The following is a 15,100-nucleotide window of genomic DNA, read 5'->3' on the forward strand; positions in this document are numbered from 1 at the left end:
TGTGTGTGTGTGTGTGTGTGTGTGTGTGTGTGTGTGTGTGTGTGTGTATAAACTGTGAGCTGAATGAATTATCTGATAGAGGAGGACGGGGAAGTAAAGTGCTGACAGTTTCTGTCAGTATCAAGTAGGAGAAGACAAATGAACCGATTAAACCATGACATCTATGACTAGCTTTTAGAATAATGTGCCTGTGCCTCATTGATTTTAAATATTGCCAGCTATTAAGCATGACCTAATGTCCCCTGGGGGTTAGTAAAGTAAAAGTTTATATCTTGTCCCTTTTTCTTTTTCATCTGTCTAAACTATCTCATCTTGCTTTGTCAGCAGAATTTCTCTTATTAGAGAACATTAGTCCGGTCTGACCAAAATCAGTCGGTTTGTTTTTAATTTAATTCTATACACAGTATCGCATATTCTTTATTTTTGTTTATAAATGTATAATTATATACTCAACAAATCACCACAGTGTATCTGCTGACATTAGACTAATTACGAAAAAATGTGTTAAAGCATAAACAAATTACCTTTTTTTTTTTTTTTTTTTTTTTAAATAACATTTTGTTATTCCAGCATATTTTAAATAAATGCATGTGTCAGAGTTATTGAAAAGAACATTTCTTTTTGGCAGAGAAGCATGACATAAATAATAGAGTTCTTACCCTGGCCCTCCTTGATTTCAAGTGGTCAGTGAAGTATCCGTTCAGCTCCCTGCCAGGTACAGATCCCGATATCAGCTGTGAGTCCTCGTCAGATCTCCTGGCTGAGGCCGCCACCAGCCAAGGCACCAGCACACAGGTGAACAAGAGAGCCTTCATGCTGTCCAAAGCAGTGTGACGCCGACACCTCAGCTCGACTGAAAGCCTGCGTTTGGGTCAGCAGCTGCTCTCTGCTACAAGCCCCTGTTGGGATGTGTCAAATGACTGTATTTAAAGGCTGAACCAGTAGCTTCCAGCAGACTCTTTAAGCAGAGTTTATAGACCCGAGCACTTAACCCTTCCCTGACCACCCACCGTCCATCTGCTGAGAGAGAGACGGAGACACAGACAGGGTTTACAGAAAGAGGCAGACAACCAAAAAGAGGCACATATGGAAAAAGACAAAGTGTCAAAGAAAGAATAAAGTGTTTTTTTCTTCTTCTGTTAAACGTCCCCTAAGTATGTATAGGGGGGAAAAAACTGCTGAGACAGCTTAAATTTGACAACCACAGTGTGAGTGTGTTTTGTCAGGAGGAATGTCTGTGGTCTCTGCCCGGCCGCTCAGTAATGACTCGTAATAACCAACCTATCTTTCATTAGGCTGGATTAGTTCTCCCCTGGCTCTGCTTTTCTCTCGGCCGTTGGTCAGACAGACACATTTAGCGGCCGTCAGAACAGACACTGATTATAGGTTAGATTTCATGTGATTACTTTGGACCAACCAATGGTCGAATCTGCTTCGCTCTCTGGATGCCGACTCCTCAGAGCGACTGAGGTTGATGTTCATCAGTGCTTCTGCCTTATTTTGAAATATCAACCAATAAAGCTTGTTCTGGAAAAGCAATGTTTTCTTTCAGCTATAATGGAGAGCTGCAGAAAGGAGTCCTAACTCGTAAATGAGTTATAGCTTTTTTGCACTCCCAGTTCCCTCGTCTCCAAATTCAATGGGTTCTTTGAATGGTTTTTGGTTGGATGTCTGTGGTTGACACAAGCTTAAGAGATTTACATAGTAAATACCCTCTCGTGTCTTAAAAAAGGCGGGAGCTATCATCACGCTGACCAATCTGCCTTCACAGCCTCGTCGTGAATACTCGTGCTCATACGGCCGTGGTCTCGCTCGTTTACAGGCAAACATTAGCTTTTTACTTTTGACGACTGCATTCACGCTTCAAAAAATGTTAAACGCGGTGTTCGTTTGTGGAGATTGTCTTGCTGAACAAAACTGTAAAAGTATCATAAACTTGTCTTTGCCACAGAGCTGATTTACTGCAATGAACCCAAATCCAATAGGAAAATCACATTGGGAACTTCAGGTTGGTCAACAGAAATACGTCATCCGTGCAGCACTCTGAGGATGGTACAATTGAATGTAATGTGCATACACAGTTATACAGTTACACGGTTTTTATCTAAGATTTTGGAGGGACGTGTTGGACAGCACTCTCTACCATCATCAAAACACCAAATGAGGGAATATCTTTTGGAAGAATGTTGTTCATCCCTGCAGTAGTTTCGCTGACTTGTCGACTCTATGACAAGGAACATTGAAGCTGTTGTGGTCCAGATGTTTGAATCCCACACTCTACCGAGTTTGAGTGGACAGTTTAGTCTGATATTGTGACATGAAACAGCAGTTTCTCTATTAAAAAGTAATAGACAATGAACAATAGTTTTGGATTTGATATGACCCCATTGATTAACATTAATTTGACATATACGGCATGTCTTCCGGACATCGTAGGCTACTTCTGACTGGTTATGGGTGTGAGCGGGTTCTATGCACAAACTAAGTTTGTCTTCATCCACCTCACAGTTGTCTTATGAGTTTTCCATTGATTGGCTGTCGAAGCATTCGTGATTGTAGGCGTGGACTAACGCATGTTTCACTGTTCATTATACTTAAGTTTTAAATTAACCAACTTAAGACTGTTCGTGAGACCGGATCCAGAACAGTCCAGCAGCAGCATTTGGTGTCCTCGTTGCTTCCTTCCTGATGTTGATGCGTCTAGAATGAGAAAGTTAAGATGCTGCTCATCTTTGAATATTTCTGACTTTCTGATCTGCTTTTTGATTAAATAAAATGTATTTGGTTGTCTTACATAACAATAAGAATGGCATGCACATCCCGTGTCCAATAGCATGGATGCTGGATCAAAGAAATAACCAGCAGAATTTAAACCAATAGAGCAGCAGACCAAGTTTAATTGTGTCTTGCATAACTTCACAGGTGGAGCCACAGTGTTCCCGTTCGTCCAGTCTTTGTATTGATTTTAATTATTGGAATGGGTGATTAGCTGTGAAATAGTGGCGTAGTGACGGGCAGAATTTATCATTTATCATTGTGAACAATTCATCAGACATATGAATTTGAACTTCTCGGGCTTATCCAACTTCAGGAATTCTCATTGAAAGTTATCTATATGGGAATAGACTGGATCATGTAAACTATAGTTACCACACAGTCTTTTACCATCCCAGGTGTAGAAAGACATCTGTGTTGATATTTCTCATCTGTGTCGTTCTTTTGCCACATTTAGGTCCAATAGTCTTGGCTCTTTATATCTGTGTGCAAAAAGTAGATCATGAAGCAAGTCACCTTAACGGTCAAACACATTCCCATGACGTGACAGAAGACTAGATGTTGTATGAATTAAAAGTCATAGTTAAGTTCAGCGTTACAGTCCTTGAGGCCTACTGGCTGGCTGTCTTTTGGTGTGAACATTTCATATGAACTTCACACAAATGACCAACACTAAAACCGTACTATTGGAAACACTTCTACATAAACAGTCTCACGCAAGTCCGAAATGTTTTTAAATAGTAAGATTTGAACAAAGATGCATTTGTTTGGGAAGTAGTGAGCGTACGACTGGATAAATGAGACGTATATGATACGGCACAAGTTGTGTTTAATGTTGGTTACTGTTGTTTAACGCGACCCCCTTCAGTTGATTCTTTGAAAAAGTTAAGTTATCTTTAAGAATTGAAAGAAACACGGGATGAGTAGTTGATGTACAAATGGTCATTTAGTGAGTGAAGTTTTCCTTTAAGATAGAAAAAGGTGAACGGGTTCTCAGAGGTCTGAGTGAACTCTAACCAGATCAGTGATCTCTGGAAGATATTTTGAGACCATTTTGGACAAGTCAGCCGTTCGTCTCTTTAATCAATGCATCTCTATGGTTTAATATGTATCAGACTTCCACAGCCTCGTGTTTTAAAAGAGTTATGGAGTGCGTTAGAGGCAAGAACAATAAATAACAGCTAATATGATCAGCACGTTAAAAAAAAAATGCCAGAAATTAATCAGAATCGGAATTACTGGAAAATGGAAAAATAAAAACTTTATGGGAAATGCTTCCAATAAAGAAAGGCCAAAAGATTCTAAGCAATAAAAACAAAGAGACTGTACACTAAGTCTCTTCAACAGCTGTTGAGGTCCAGCTGTTTTTGGGTTGAGTTCAACCTTGGTTGTCAATTCACAAAGATGTTGGGCTTCCCCAGAGCACTTCTAAAGAATTTGCAAATGCTTCTTTTTTTTTTAGGTGTTGTCCCTAGACCTGGTGAAATGACAAGAAACAGTACTTCTCTATAAACAAGCAAAGCTAAAGAGCAAAAACTGAAGTCTAACAGCACAACAGTTAAATAGAAAACATGTGACTATTTGAGCCTTCAAGAGGAGAGGAAAAAGAAGGGGGCCCAGATATAAACATCGAGCACACGGAACACGAGCCCGGACTGTTACAGGTGTGTTAGCAATTATGAACACCTTTTAAACTTTTATGACTCTGGGAAGAGGGCCAGCAACTGGAGAATGTTTTTACTGTCACAAATTTTCTATACCAGATTTTGGCCTGTCAGGTGGGTTTCACTGGTATTCTACTGCACAATAAAGCAAGTCAATGAGGAAAGCCACCCGCAACAACAACCAACTAAACGAATTAGTTATTCCTGTCATGTTGAGTCACTCAACATTCCTGTCATGTTGAGTCACTTAATATGTTTGTGAACGTGAGAGACACTTTTTTTACAAGCTTGGAATTTGTAAATCCTTGTGGGAACTAATGAAAATGATGCTTTGCTCATTTATGATCTGATTTACTCATAAATGGCAAAGAAATTGCAGGAAAGTGCTAAATATTTGCAGATGAATACATGAGTTGATGATATGTCCAATTCTGCATTGTTTACATTGACGTTAAATAGCTTGCAGCCTTCTTCCTCTTCACTGCCTTTGCTGGTGCGTTGCTACGTTTCTTTGTGGGTTACGAGCGGCAACTCGACCCACCGAATGGCGTTAAACTGGCGGTAGGAATCCTGTCGCCCACGGTCATGTGTGTCCTCAAATACAAACAAAATGATGACCCATTCATAAAGACGTTGTGCTGATAGTGGTCCATCACTCCAGAGAGGCACCGTTTTAAAGCATCGGTATGGTTTTAAAAAGAAAAAGTCTGACAATCACAGTTTACAGAGTGATTGGCCCGCTGTGCAAAGGTATGAAAGTAGTCTGAGTTTGAACTTCTCTCTCAAGCTCTTTAATTCGTCACTCAGCTAACTCTGTCTGGAAGTATGTGCTGTTATCCTCATTTGTACAAATGATCACATCATGTCCCTCTCTGATTGGTGACCAATCAGAACAGGTAGAAACACCTTAGCCATTAGATGTAACTGATGCCACAGTGTCAAAGCTAGTTAGTTTGAAGCACAATGACTGAGATTTCTGTCTCTGTTCTGTCAACACTCCTTCAACAGAAGAGCAACTGGTGCGTCTCTTTACAGCGTAACCAAACAAACTCATGTTGTTTTAATAAGAAGTAAAAGTCTGATTTCAGGCTGCTCTTTGCGCAACTAGTTTTCTACTCCAATTGCAGCAACACAATGACAGGAGTTGGTTGCCTTGCTGATCACGTTGCCAGTGATCAGCCAGTCGTCTGCAACTCTTCATCAGACAGCTCATTGTGGCGGCTCTTTCTTCTTCCTTTACTCTTCACAATATTTAAAACTGTCCGCTGATCCGCTGTCTAGTTTTGTAGATGCATGTTTGATGAATGATCGCAGTCGGTCTGAAACTCTTGATGAATACGTCGCGTTTTTTATGCGACTGCTTCACAGCAAAAGCCACCCCATGTTTTGCCCGTTGGATGCTTTTAATGTGAAATGGCAGCAGCAGGAAATGTTCTAACTTACTAACTAACCACCACAGTCTCATACAGACATCCATCATATTGTAATTAACTTACAAACACTATTCTTTTTGATCCCTTTATTATATCTGTTTGTTTACTTATTCCAGTAGAAAGAAGGCAATGAAAGGATTGTTTTATATTTGGTGATGGATCAGATGAAACAGCACATTGTGTAACATAAGTACTGTATCACATCAGTGTTTCTGGTCTCCTTTTGGTGTTTCTGTTCCTAATAAACACTCTTCTACTTTCTAGTCGTGTCGTCTTTATACATACAGCTTAAAGTTCATCTTTGAGGGCTTTACAGTCAGTACGACATAATATCTGCATCCTCTTGGTCCAGATGACCTAAAACTCCATACACAGAAATTACACCATACAAATAATTCTTTATGCAATCAGAGAAGGTTTGAGTCTTAAAATGCTAATCAGCAAACTTATAAAACCAGTTGTATTGTTCCAGAGCATCGTTGTAATCCTCGACGTCACCTGCTCCAAACCCACCATTTTTCTCTCATGTAACCACACTTGTCAAAACGTTGAGCTTTATTCTGGTTTATTTCTTCTGACGGCTGCAGTCGACGTGCCGGTTAGCTGTGTTTTAGGGTGACAGGTGTAAGTGAGCGGTACGTAACGGCAGACTTGAAGCCAGGACAGACAAAACAACATACGTCAGTGGCTCCACACACACAGACGCCCATTTGACTGCAGAGTAACTTTCGACACCATGGACCACCTGGCCGGGCATTAAACAGCCTGGGTCTGCATGGCCCATGACAACCGACATGATGTATTGACCCTCCACTGAGAGCCGTGTGTTTTGGTCGTGACTTAGCCACGTGCTAGCTTTGGGCTGACAAGATGTTTTTTATTTGAGCTGAGAGACTCTTTATGTAATGAGTGTTACATGTTTTTCAAATTTAAAGGGTTGAAACAAAATGATTACCTTCAGTTCCCTTATTAGCCTCCATGTGAAACTAAACGGAGACGAATCAAACAGAAAATGATCAAACAGCTCTGCACCTGTACAGAGCTGTTTAGCCTCTTGTGGCTCATAGTTTTGACTTTGCACAACATTTACTGGTTTAGTCTCTGTGCGCTTGTGAACCCTTTTTCCAGGCAGCTGATTTTACCAAACACGCTCTGATAAATACTGTAACTGCCCAGTACCAAACGTCCCATAGACCAAGAGACTAGCTGGTGAAGGAAGTGGGAGAACTCAGGAGTTAGTGGTGACCAAACGGGAGCAAAAAGGAAAATTTATATTTGACTTCAACTTGTTTTGTAAAACTTTTTATCAACATAATGAGGAAATGGATGCAAAGAAATTTCTTTTTTTGTCTTTTTTACAAATACTGTATGTTAGCCTGAAAAAACCTTTAAAAGGAAGTTCTCTGAGCCCAAATATTAATTAATGCAGCTTTAAGGGGAACTTTAAAGGAGAGAGTTATCCACAATGAAAGAGATGCACCTGTGCGTTGTGTGCACTGGGCACCAAAATACGTCACAGACCAGGAAAGGAAAAATAAATTTCAAGCTCATTGGTATATCAGAAGTGGTCCTGGCTGGACCTCCAGATTAGGAATGTTCCTCATGACTAATTATAAACATAAGTTTAAACTTAAACTAGATAACTAGTGTTAAAGTAAGAAATCACTCGGAACACACGGTTTAGAGTTAAACATTGTCTGAAAAAGAAATCTATAATATATTATAAGAGCCATTTGAAAACTGCTAATCAGATTTTCAGTAATTAAATCATATTTCATCAACAAGTCGACTAATCGTGTACATCACAAGTCCAGATATGGAACTTGGTTTCCAAAGTGAGCCCGGACTGAAAGACATGAAATGTACATGATCTGTATGTTCATAGTGTTTGCTGCTCCAGTGTTGAAAATGTAAGATCCCTTTAAATTTACACGCTCTGTGTTTGTATGACTCATCTTTTATCTTTAGTTCTCATAATGACATTATTCTCTCTAAATATCAGTCTTTCCCTCAAGTGTTCCACAAGAGATGTTGCACAAGTTGTTTTACAATGTGGAATTGGACTTTAGGTCTGTTTTACTGTAGGTCAACTCTCTTTCACCTCTTTTCGTCCTGCTTTATCTTTTGGACGTTAAACTCCATTCTTTCTTCCAGTTCACTGGAGAAGTGAGTCTTTTTCCTGATGCCGAGCTTCGGTTCAAATACTGGAACTCAGCCTCGGAATTCATTCCCAGAGGATCCGAGAAGGACCTGATGATTCAAACAGAACAACTGTAGCCTCCAAACGGAGACCACCACTTTGGTTTTTAGAAACAGGTTCGTTTTTAATTCCAACAACATTTTTATTTAATTTTTTTCCAGAGCGCAGCTGCTAAAGATGAGGCTGTGTTGTTTTTCTGGACATTGAATGAATAATGACTCTGGTTTAGTGGATGTAACTTGAGGCCCATTCCTATATAAAACATAAAAGTAGGGTAATTCTAACGATATGCTTGCTGTGTATTGTACCACTGTGACGCTGTGTTGAAGACTATAGTGGAGCTGCTGCTGGAAACAGGATGGTTCCTGCTGTCAGAGCCAGATGCAGAGCAGATTTTGGGGATGCATAGAGGAAGGCCGGGTCATTCTGCACAAGATGTTCTCCATAAGACAGCTGATGAATTGCTGTTAGGTTGAAGCTAGTGTAGGTGCAGGATTGATTGATGTCAGGCCTGGACTGGAGCATGTTTTCAATCACCTCCCAATGAGTTTGATATGACGCTGGTCCCATCAGCAGCAACGTTAGGGAAAATCCACACGCCGAGTTGAAAGTGTACTCTTTCCTGTTTTCTTGGGTTATATTCTTTTGTCTTTTTAAAAATGTTGTCCAGGCCAAAGGGGGGCCTCTCAGTCTAGTTCGGTTCACCTCTGGTTTCTTCTTCTTAGAATTCATCAAGAGCCACTGACTTCAGCTGTGGTGAATTACAGAGGATCTTTGGTTCGTATCATGTTTTGGACATCTCAGGGTCTGCAGTTATTGTGTGTAGCTGCTGACTGTTTATTGTAAAAAGCCCTTCATTGTTCACTGAGCCTGGGAGCTCTTATCCCAGCATGAGGTTTACTCTCCACTCTCTGGTCCAACACAACGGGAGGAGGCTCTCTCAGCAGGTGATGGGGGCCAAGTCTTTGTGCTTATTCTTGCTGTTGGTTCATAGACCTAAAAACATTGAATGTTCATATGCTGAAATCCAAATTCCAACTGTAACTAACAATGGGAAGCCGCATTTAGAAAGATGTATAGGAGGTCAGAATAAACCCTCATTGGTCATCTTTTAAACTTTGTGTAAATGCTGTCACCTCTCAAGCAGTGTTTAGCTGATCTGGGGTGTTTGTGTATTTGTTTGGTAAACAAGCTCCCACACTTCTCTTGTAAGTTTTAGGATTGCTGTGTCCTTTTTCAGGATCGTAGTGTGTTCATATGAGCAAAGAACAGAATATTTACCTCCAACACCCAGTGGTGCTGATGTAGTAATCAAACTCTCGGCACTAAAGGCAGCATAAACATGAATGATTAGGTCTGAACTATAGAGCAGAAGTAGTTGAATATATTACCATGATAGTCTATCATCTCTTACATGGAGCTCTTTCTCTAATCTGTATTGTTTCATGCTTTGGAGATCAGGGCTCCAAAAAATCTCCAAGATGCATATTTGGCGCTATTCTTAGGAAAACATTTTCTCAACAAGTGAAAACTCTAATGAATATCGTTATTAGATGAAAGTTTACGTATTAATTGTTGAATATTTTAGCACAATGTCACCTTTTTATAAATGATTTACCTAAACGGTTTAAGTCTATGTATAAAACATTATTTCTGCATTTTCAATTTGGAATTGCGACCACAGTAACTGGCACTGATTTGCATAAGTTAAAGAACTGATTTTTACAGCCTTGAGATTTTGCAAACAAAACAAGTGCTTTTGTTGCTTCTGCTCAAATCTTTTTTTATTTTGTCACCGTCTTGGCGCGGAGTGTCGGCAGTGTTGGCGTCTTGGTGGTGGTCTCTGTCTGTAGGTACTGGACATGAGACCGGCTCTGATTAGACTGTCAACTGAGACATGACAGTTTGGACTAAACCAGTAAGAGACATATGGAGAGTATTACTGGCTGACTGGGTTCCAGTGTGCGGTGGTATTGGATAGTTGTCCTCTGTTCTCTGGTGACTACTGGATTTGTTATCCCAGCATTCCTGGCGTTTTCCTTCTCCCAGACAGTTTAGCGTTGGCTCAAAAGTGATTCATGCTGAATTTGAATCTGTTGAATTTCAAAATATCAGTAGTTCTAGTTACTGTAGCGACCCCCACTGGTGTTTAAAGTTTCAGTGGTTCATTAGTCTTCAGGCCCTCTGTCCCAGCTGAGCTTTTATTGTCTTACTTAAAGCCTAAAGGCACTTTGTGTGACTTGGAGGGAGCTCAAAGTCGACATGTGTTTCCAGGTTACCATACTTTGTTGTTGGACCTGAGGATGCTGAAAATTAAACTGTGCTCATGGAATGATTCAGAGTTAAAGGGTTTATTTTGAAAGGATCTCGGTGAAGATCAGGCGGCCTCCTCCAGTTCTGTAAAGTGAAGCCAATGCTGAAGTGCCTGAACCTGCATTCTCTCTAATGTCCATCAGGGGGCGACTCCTCTGATTGTATAGAAGTCTATGAGAAAATGACTCTACTTCTCTCTTGATTTATTACCTCAGTAAACATCTTATTAAAAACAGCATGATGTTCATTTTGTAAATTATGGTCCATTTAGATCAAATAGACCATAAAGCAGGGTATGCTTTAGGGCGGGGCTACCTTGTGACTGACAGGTCACTACTGCTACCAGAGCTGTATGATTTTGAAATTTACACCATATTAAATACATTTAAATAGCAGGTCTTTTAACTTTTTTAACATTTAAATTTTAAAGAACATTAATTAATGATTGATTTGACATTGAATCTTTACACCACAGTTCATGTTTCTTATCCCAGAATACATAGCAAATATTTAGCCTGTGCACTTTGTCTTCAGTCTGTTAATATCAGTGAATGCTCCATCACGTTTGTCTTCATCTCTACAGCTTAACATTGTCTGTGCTCCTCATTAAAACTAACAAGTGAGTACAATACAGTTTAATGGAACAGTTAAAGGCCTGTGATCCACACAAGTGGACCAAAACCTAATGGGGCATATGGAGAGTGTTATTTATTGAGTGGGCTCCAATGGTTTTGGATAGTTGTTCTCTAATGGCTACTGAATGTGTTACCCAGACATTCTGTTTGATTACGACCAGAAAGATGATGTCATCAGACTTTTGTCTCAATGTTTTGACGAAAGAATGTTGATTGCAATCAACATTGTCCTCATGCAAACAGTAGAAAATCCAAGAATAAAATAAAATGTAAAAAAAATTGCACCTATTACACAGCTCACCTGTAGCCAGTGAGACTGCTTTCACAATGTTTGATCGTGTGTTGTTAGCAAACTATTTTTTCCACCTCTACACTCCAGCAGGTCAGCGCTTGCTTCAGTCCTCAAAGATCCTAAAAGTCTAGACCAGGTGTCGGCAACCTTTTCTATCCAAAGAGCCATTTTGCCCTATTTTCCACCAAATAAAATTTGTCTGGAGCCGCAAAAGCTATTTGATATCACAGCTTATAAAGTTGTATATATAGTTATATTATATATACAAAAACTATAGTTTGTTGTATTTATGAAAATATAGAACAAGAATAAAGACAATTCTTGACATTTTTTTGCAATTTTACCTGATATAACAATATCAAACTCTTATGAAGAGCTCAGTTTGCTGCAGCAGCTGAGAAATCGCTCTTTTTCGCTGATCTCCAGCGTGACACTTTTCAGCAAATGCTGTGTGTTTGTTCTGGAAGCATACAGGTAAGTCAGCATCGTTGGCAGTGAAAGCAAATGAAAACGTCCACGCAGAGTTAAACTGTCTATTTTCCTCCGTGACTTTTCTTTTTTTGGATATATCCATTGATAGTTTACAGAGGGCGAGGGTCTGAAAATCATGATAAGCCACCTGCAGGGAAAAGCGCTTGACAGGGGTAGAGGATTTAACTGCCTGTGGGAATAATTAACATATAAGATTCTGTTCATTCTTGCTTATGAATTATATTCTCTCTGAACACGTTTCTCTTTTTGGAGAACGTCATGCGAGATATCTTCTTCGATTAGCGCAATTCTCCTGCTCTTCTTTCTATTTCCTCGTCTCAGCCCCGTGTGTCACGTGTGTGTAAACCTCCCTCGAGTCAGGAAACTTGTCAGAATATCCATATTTGATTGGCTGAGCTGCATCACGTGATGTGATTTGCAATGCATTGGTCGGTGTGTTTCCTGCACCGCCGAACAAGTGCCGTAACGGCTGAATAAGAGGCGCCGGTTAAAGTTTAAACTCGGTGCCCAATATGTATAATTCCGAATTATCTATCGGTTTTTAGTTCCTGGGTACGGATCCGGTGCGCTAGTTGGGGACCTCAGGGAGCCGCAACAGAGAGGCTAAAGAGCCACAGGTTGCCGACCCCTGGTCTAGACTGTTCATGATAAAGATAAAAAGGCTTCTGTCTGATTCCATATGTTTTCAGTGTTGACCAGAGCCATATATCTGGCTCACTTTGGCAATAATCATCCCCTCCATCCTCTTTTAAATGCTTCGCTGGATGTTTGGGTGGTCGGGCGACAGGGATTTTCCACTAAAGTTATTCTGGACATTTCACATGTCTGTACAACATTTGCAGGGTTACTTTTGGTGCTTTCAACTGTAATCTTTTGTCTTTATAATCTGGGAGATCATAATTGTGCTTTGATTAATCACGCAGCCTCCATTCAAGAAAGTCATACCGTCTTATTCAAGAATGATTCAATCTTATCACTGTTATTGATGGTAGCTTCTCTAGGTTTGTGCAGGACGCCCCGTGTTGTGCTAGGTCGCGCTAACATTCTCTCTGACCAATCAGTGATCTGCAGTGTCTTAACTCAACCTTCTAGTATCAGTTAGGCTCCCTTGGAACCTCTTACGAGGTGGTGACAAAAAAGTACCAGATTACCAGGTACGATATACAACTTTTGCCGATGTAAAAACAAAGACGAGCGAGTCGAGTTGAGTAGAGACATGCAATTAGATTTATTGGGTCTCGACATTAATGCTTCCCCGGGGAAAAGTAAACTCTGTGCTCAGGCAAGAGAAAGGCCTCATGCAGTTAAACAATCTGGCAAGAGATACATAAATGTGATCTTTATTAGGGGCCGATATTCAGTAAAAATATGGGATCAGGAGATCAGCGTCCATGTTGAAATCGTCAAGAGCGGAGCTGGTTAACGCTAACTGTTAGCAGCCGGTTGGCAGCACAGTCCTGCTTGGCTAAATAAAGCAGCTAACAGCTAATGTTAACCAAAGTAAACCAAACAGTACAAATTTGTTTTGGGCAAAGGTCAATTAAAATGTGTTCAAATGTAATATTGTAGAATTTAGCTTTTGGTAAATGCTTAATCAATTCGGGTTTAGAAACACGAAATAATGTTTCTGTTATCCGTGTATCATTGATGTTTTAAAAGGCAAATGCAGAGATCAACTTCAGTGATGTTCAGTCCATGAATCCCACCACTGACCAAACGGAAACCATCTTGTCACCAAGCCACACTCTTATTGCCCTGTCTTTTCAAACGTTTGGTTAGCACTGGGTGTCAGATACCAGCTTAGCATACTGTATAAAATATGAAAAATGACCATCACAATGAGCTGAAGCCTAAGATGTCTCCACTGTCTTGTTTTGACCGACCAACAGTCCAAAACCCAGAGATGTTCAGTCTACGAGCTCAACACAAAGATTTAGCTGAAATAACAGAATGTTTTCCTTATCTGCTTGACAATTGACACAAAGGTTTCATTAATTCTCAAAATAGTTACAGATTATTTTTCTGTTGATTAATCAACTATTGCTTCAGCGCTGCTGTATCTGCAAAATAAAGTAGCTTGAAATCCTTAAGTGGTTTCTTTTCTCTATTTTAATTAGGTTTTGGGGCAGACTGATGTGCAGTACAGCATTAGTAGAAATGGTACAGTATTTTTATTTTTTTCAGTCGATGAATCATACTGGGAACAGTAGCCTACTCTGTCTTCTCCCAGCTACAGTTACAGTTCATCTATATTATTGTTTGTGGTTAAAGTCAATGCGTTTTTCATGTGTTTGTGGAGGCAGGGGAATTCTGGGAAGTTCCCATGTTAATGTAATTATGTTTCTTTAATAGGACATTGTGGTCACGAATGGTTCCCTCTGTGCTAATTGTGATGAGGAGAACGCGGCTGGCTCCTCAGCAGCAGACTCCATCTGGATAAAGTCTCTTTTTATCGGACCGCTCTTCAAAAAGCTCTTGCTTTAAGATCGCTACTGGCTGAAATAACATCGTCTGTCTGTCTCTCTCATTACTACTCTCCTGTCTGTCTTTGTGCCTCTTTTAACACTACAGCATACACTTAACACACATTCTGATGCAGTTTTGTCCTTAAAGTTAACACCAGAACCCTACATTTTATGCAGTACAGTTACTTGGAATAGACGAGAGCACACTTAACATTTTATGCTTCATTTACTTAAGATGTTAACTGTCGTTGGCTCCACTGAGTTGCTTGCAGCTGAAGCTTGTAACTGTTCGAGGTGTTTATTTCTGCAGACTATTTAACCGAGATAGACGTTGTCCAGACACTGTTGTTGATGTTGTTGTTATATGACAATGTTTGTGTGGTACAGCAAACTTCAATCAGTACATTATTTTTGCTTTATGCATTAATTAGGTGAGTTTAAGCGGACTAACAGGGCTGCTGAGAAGGCTGAAAATGCGTTAACGTCAATATTTTAAAGTTGCAATGTACATAATTCAGAGCATTGATATAGCAGCAAACAACAAGTTGTTAACTTTCTCTGTTCATCTGGGGCAGGCAGCTGGTTTTATGTCCATGACACCTTTACTGCTTCACACTTTTCATAATTGTCAGCACATTATTTATCTGAATGAAAGAACTGTAATGAATTGATTTAAAGTGTTTTGAAACAGATTCAGCTGGCTTCAGTTTAAAAACACAAGTTTTAAATCAACTTGTGAAGCAACAAATTTTGTATTAGATTTACAGATATAGTTTTACTTCTTTTACCTTTCTACTTTCATTTGACTATTTTGATGCTGCCAGTTACATC

General features: G+C 39.9%; 2 protein-coding genes across 2 annotated transcripts in view; one reads left to right on the forward strand and one right to left on the reverse strand.

Annotated features, from left to right (window-relative positions):
• ogna (osteoglycin, paralog a) overlaps positions 1 to 1,030 on the reverse strand; it is an 8,586-nt gene extending 7,556 nt beyond the window's left edge. Inside the window, exon 1 of the mRNA XM_031860848.1 lies at positions 660 to 1,030. Within this exon, the coding sequence (XP_031716708.1) occupies positions 660 to 815 (156 nt within the window). The 5' untranslated portion in view covers positions 816 to 1,030. The remainder of the gene's footprint in view (positions 1 to 659) is intronic.
• Positions 1 to 15,100, forward strand: part of cenpp (centromere protein P) — an 87,076-nt gene that overhangs the window by 18,507 nt on the left and 53,469 nt on the right. The gene's annotated exons all lie outside the window — the stretch shown is intronic.

Source organism: Anarrhichthys ocellatus, unplaced genomic scaffold (genome assembly GCF_004355925.1).
Source record: "Anarrhichthys ocellatus isolate YVR2014 unplaced genomic scaffold, GSC_Weel_1.0 scaffold1, whole genome shotgun sequence".
Lineage (NCBI taxonomy): Eukaryota > Metazoa > Chordata > Actinopteri > Perciformes > Anarhichadidae > Anarrhichthys > Anarrhichthys ocellatus.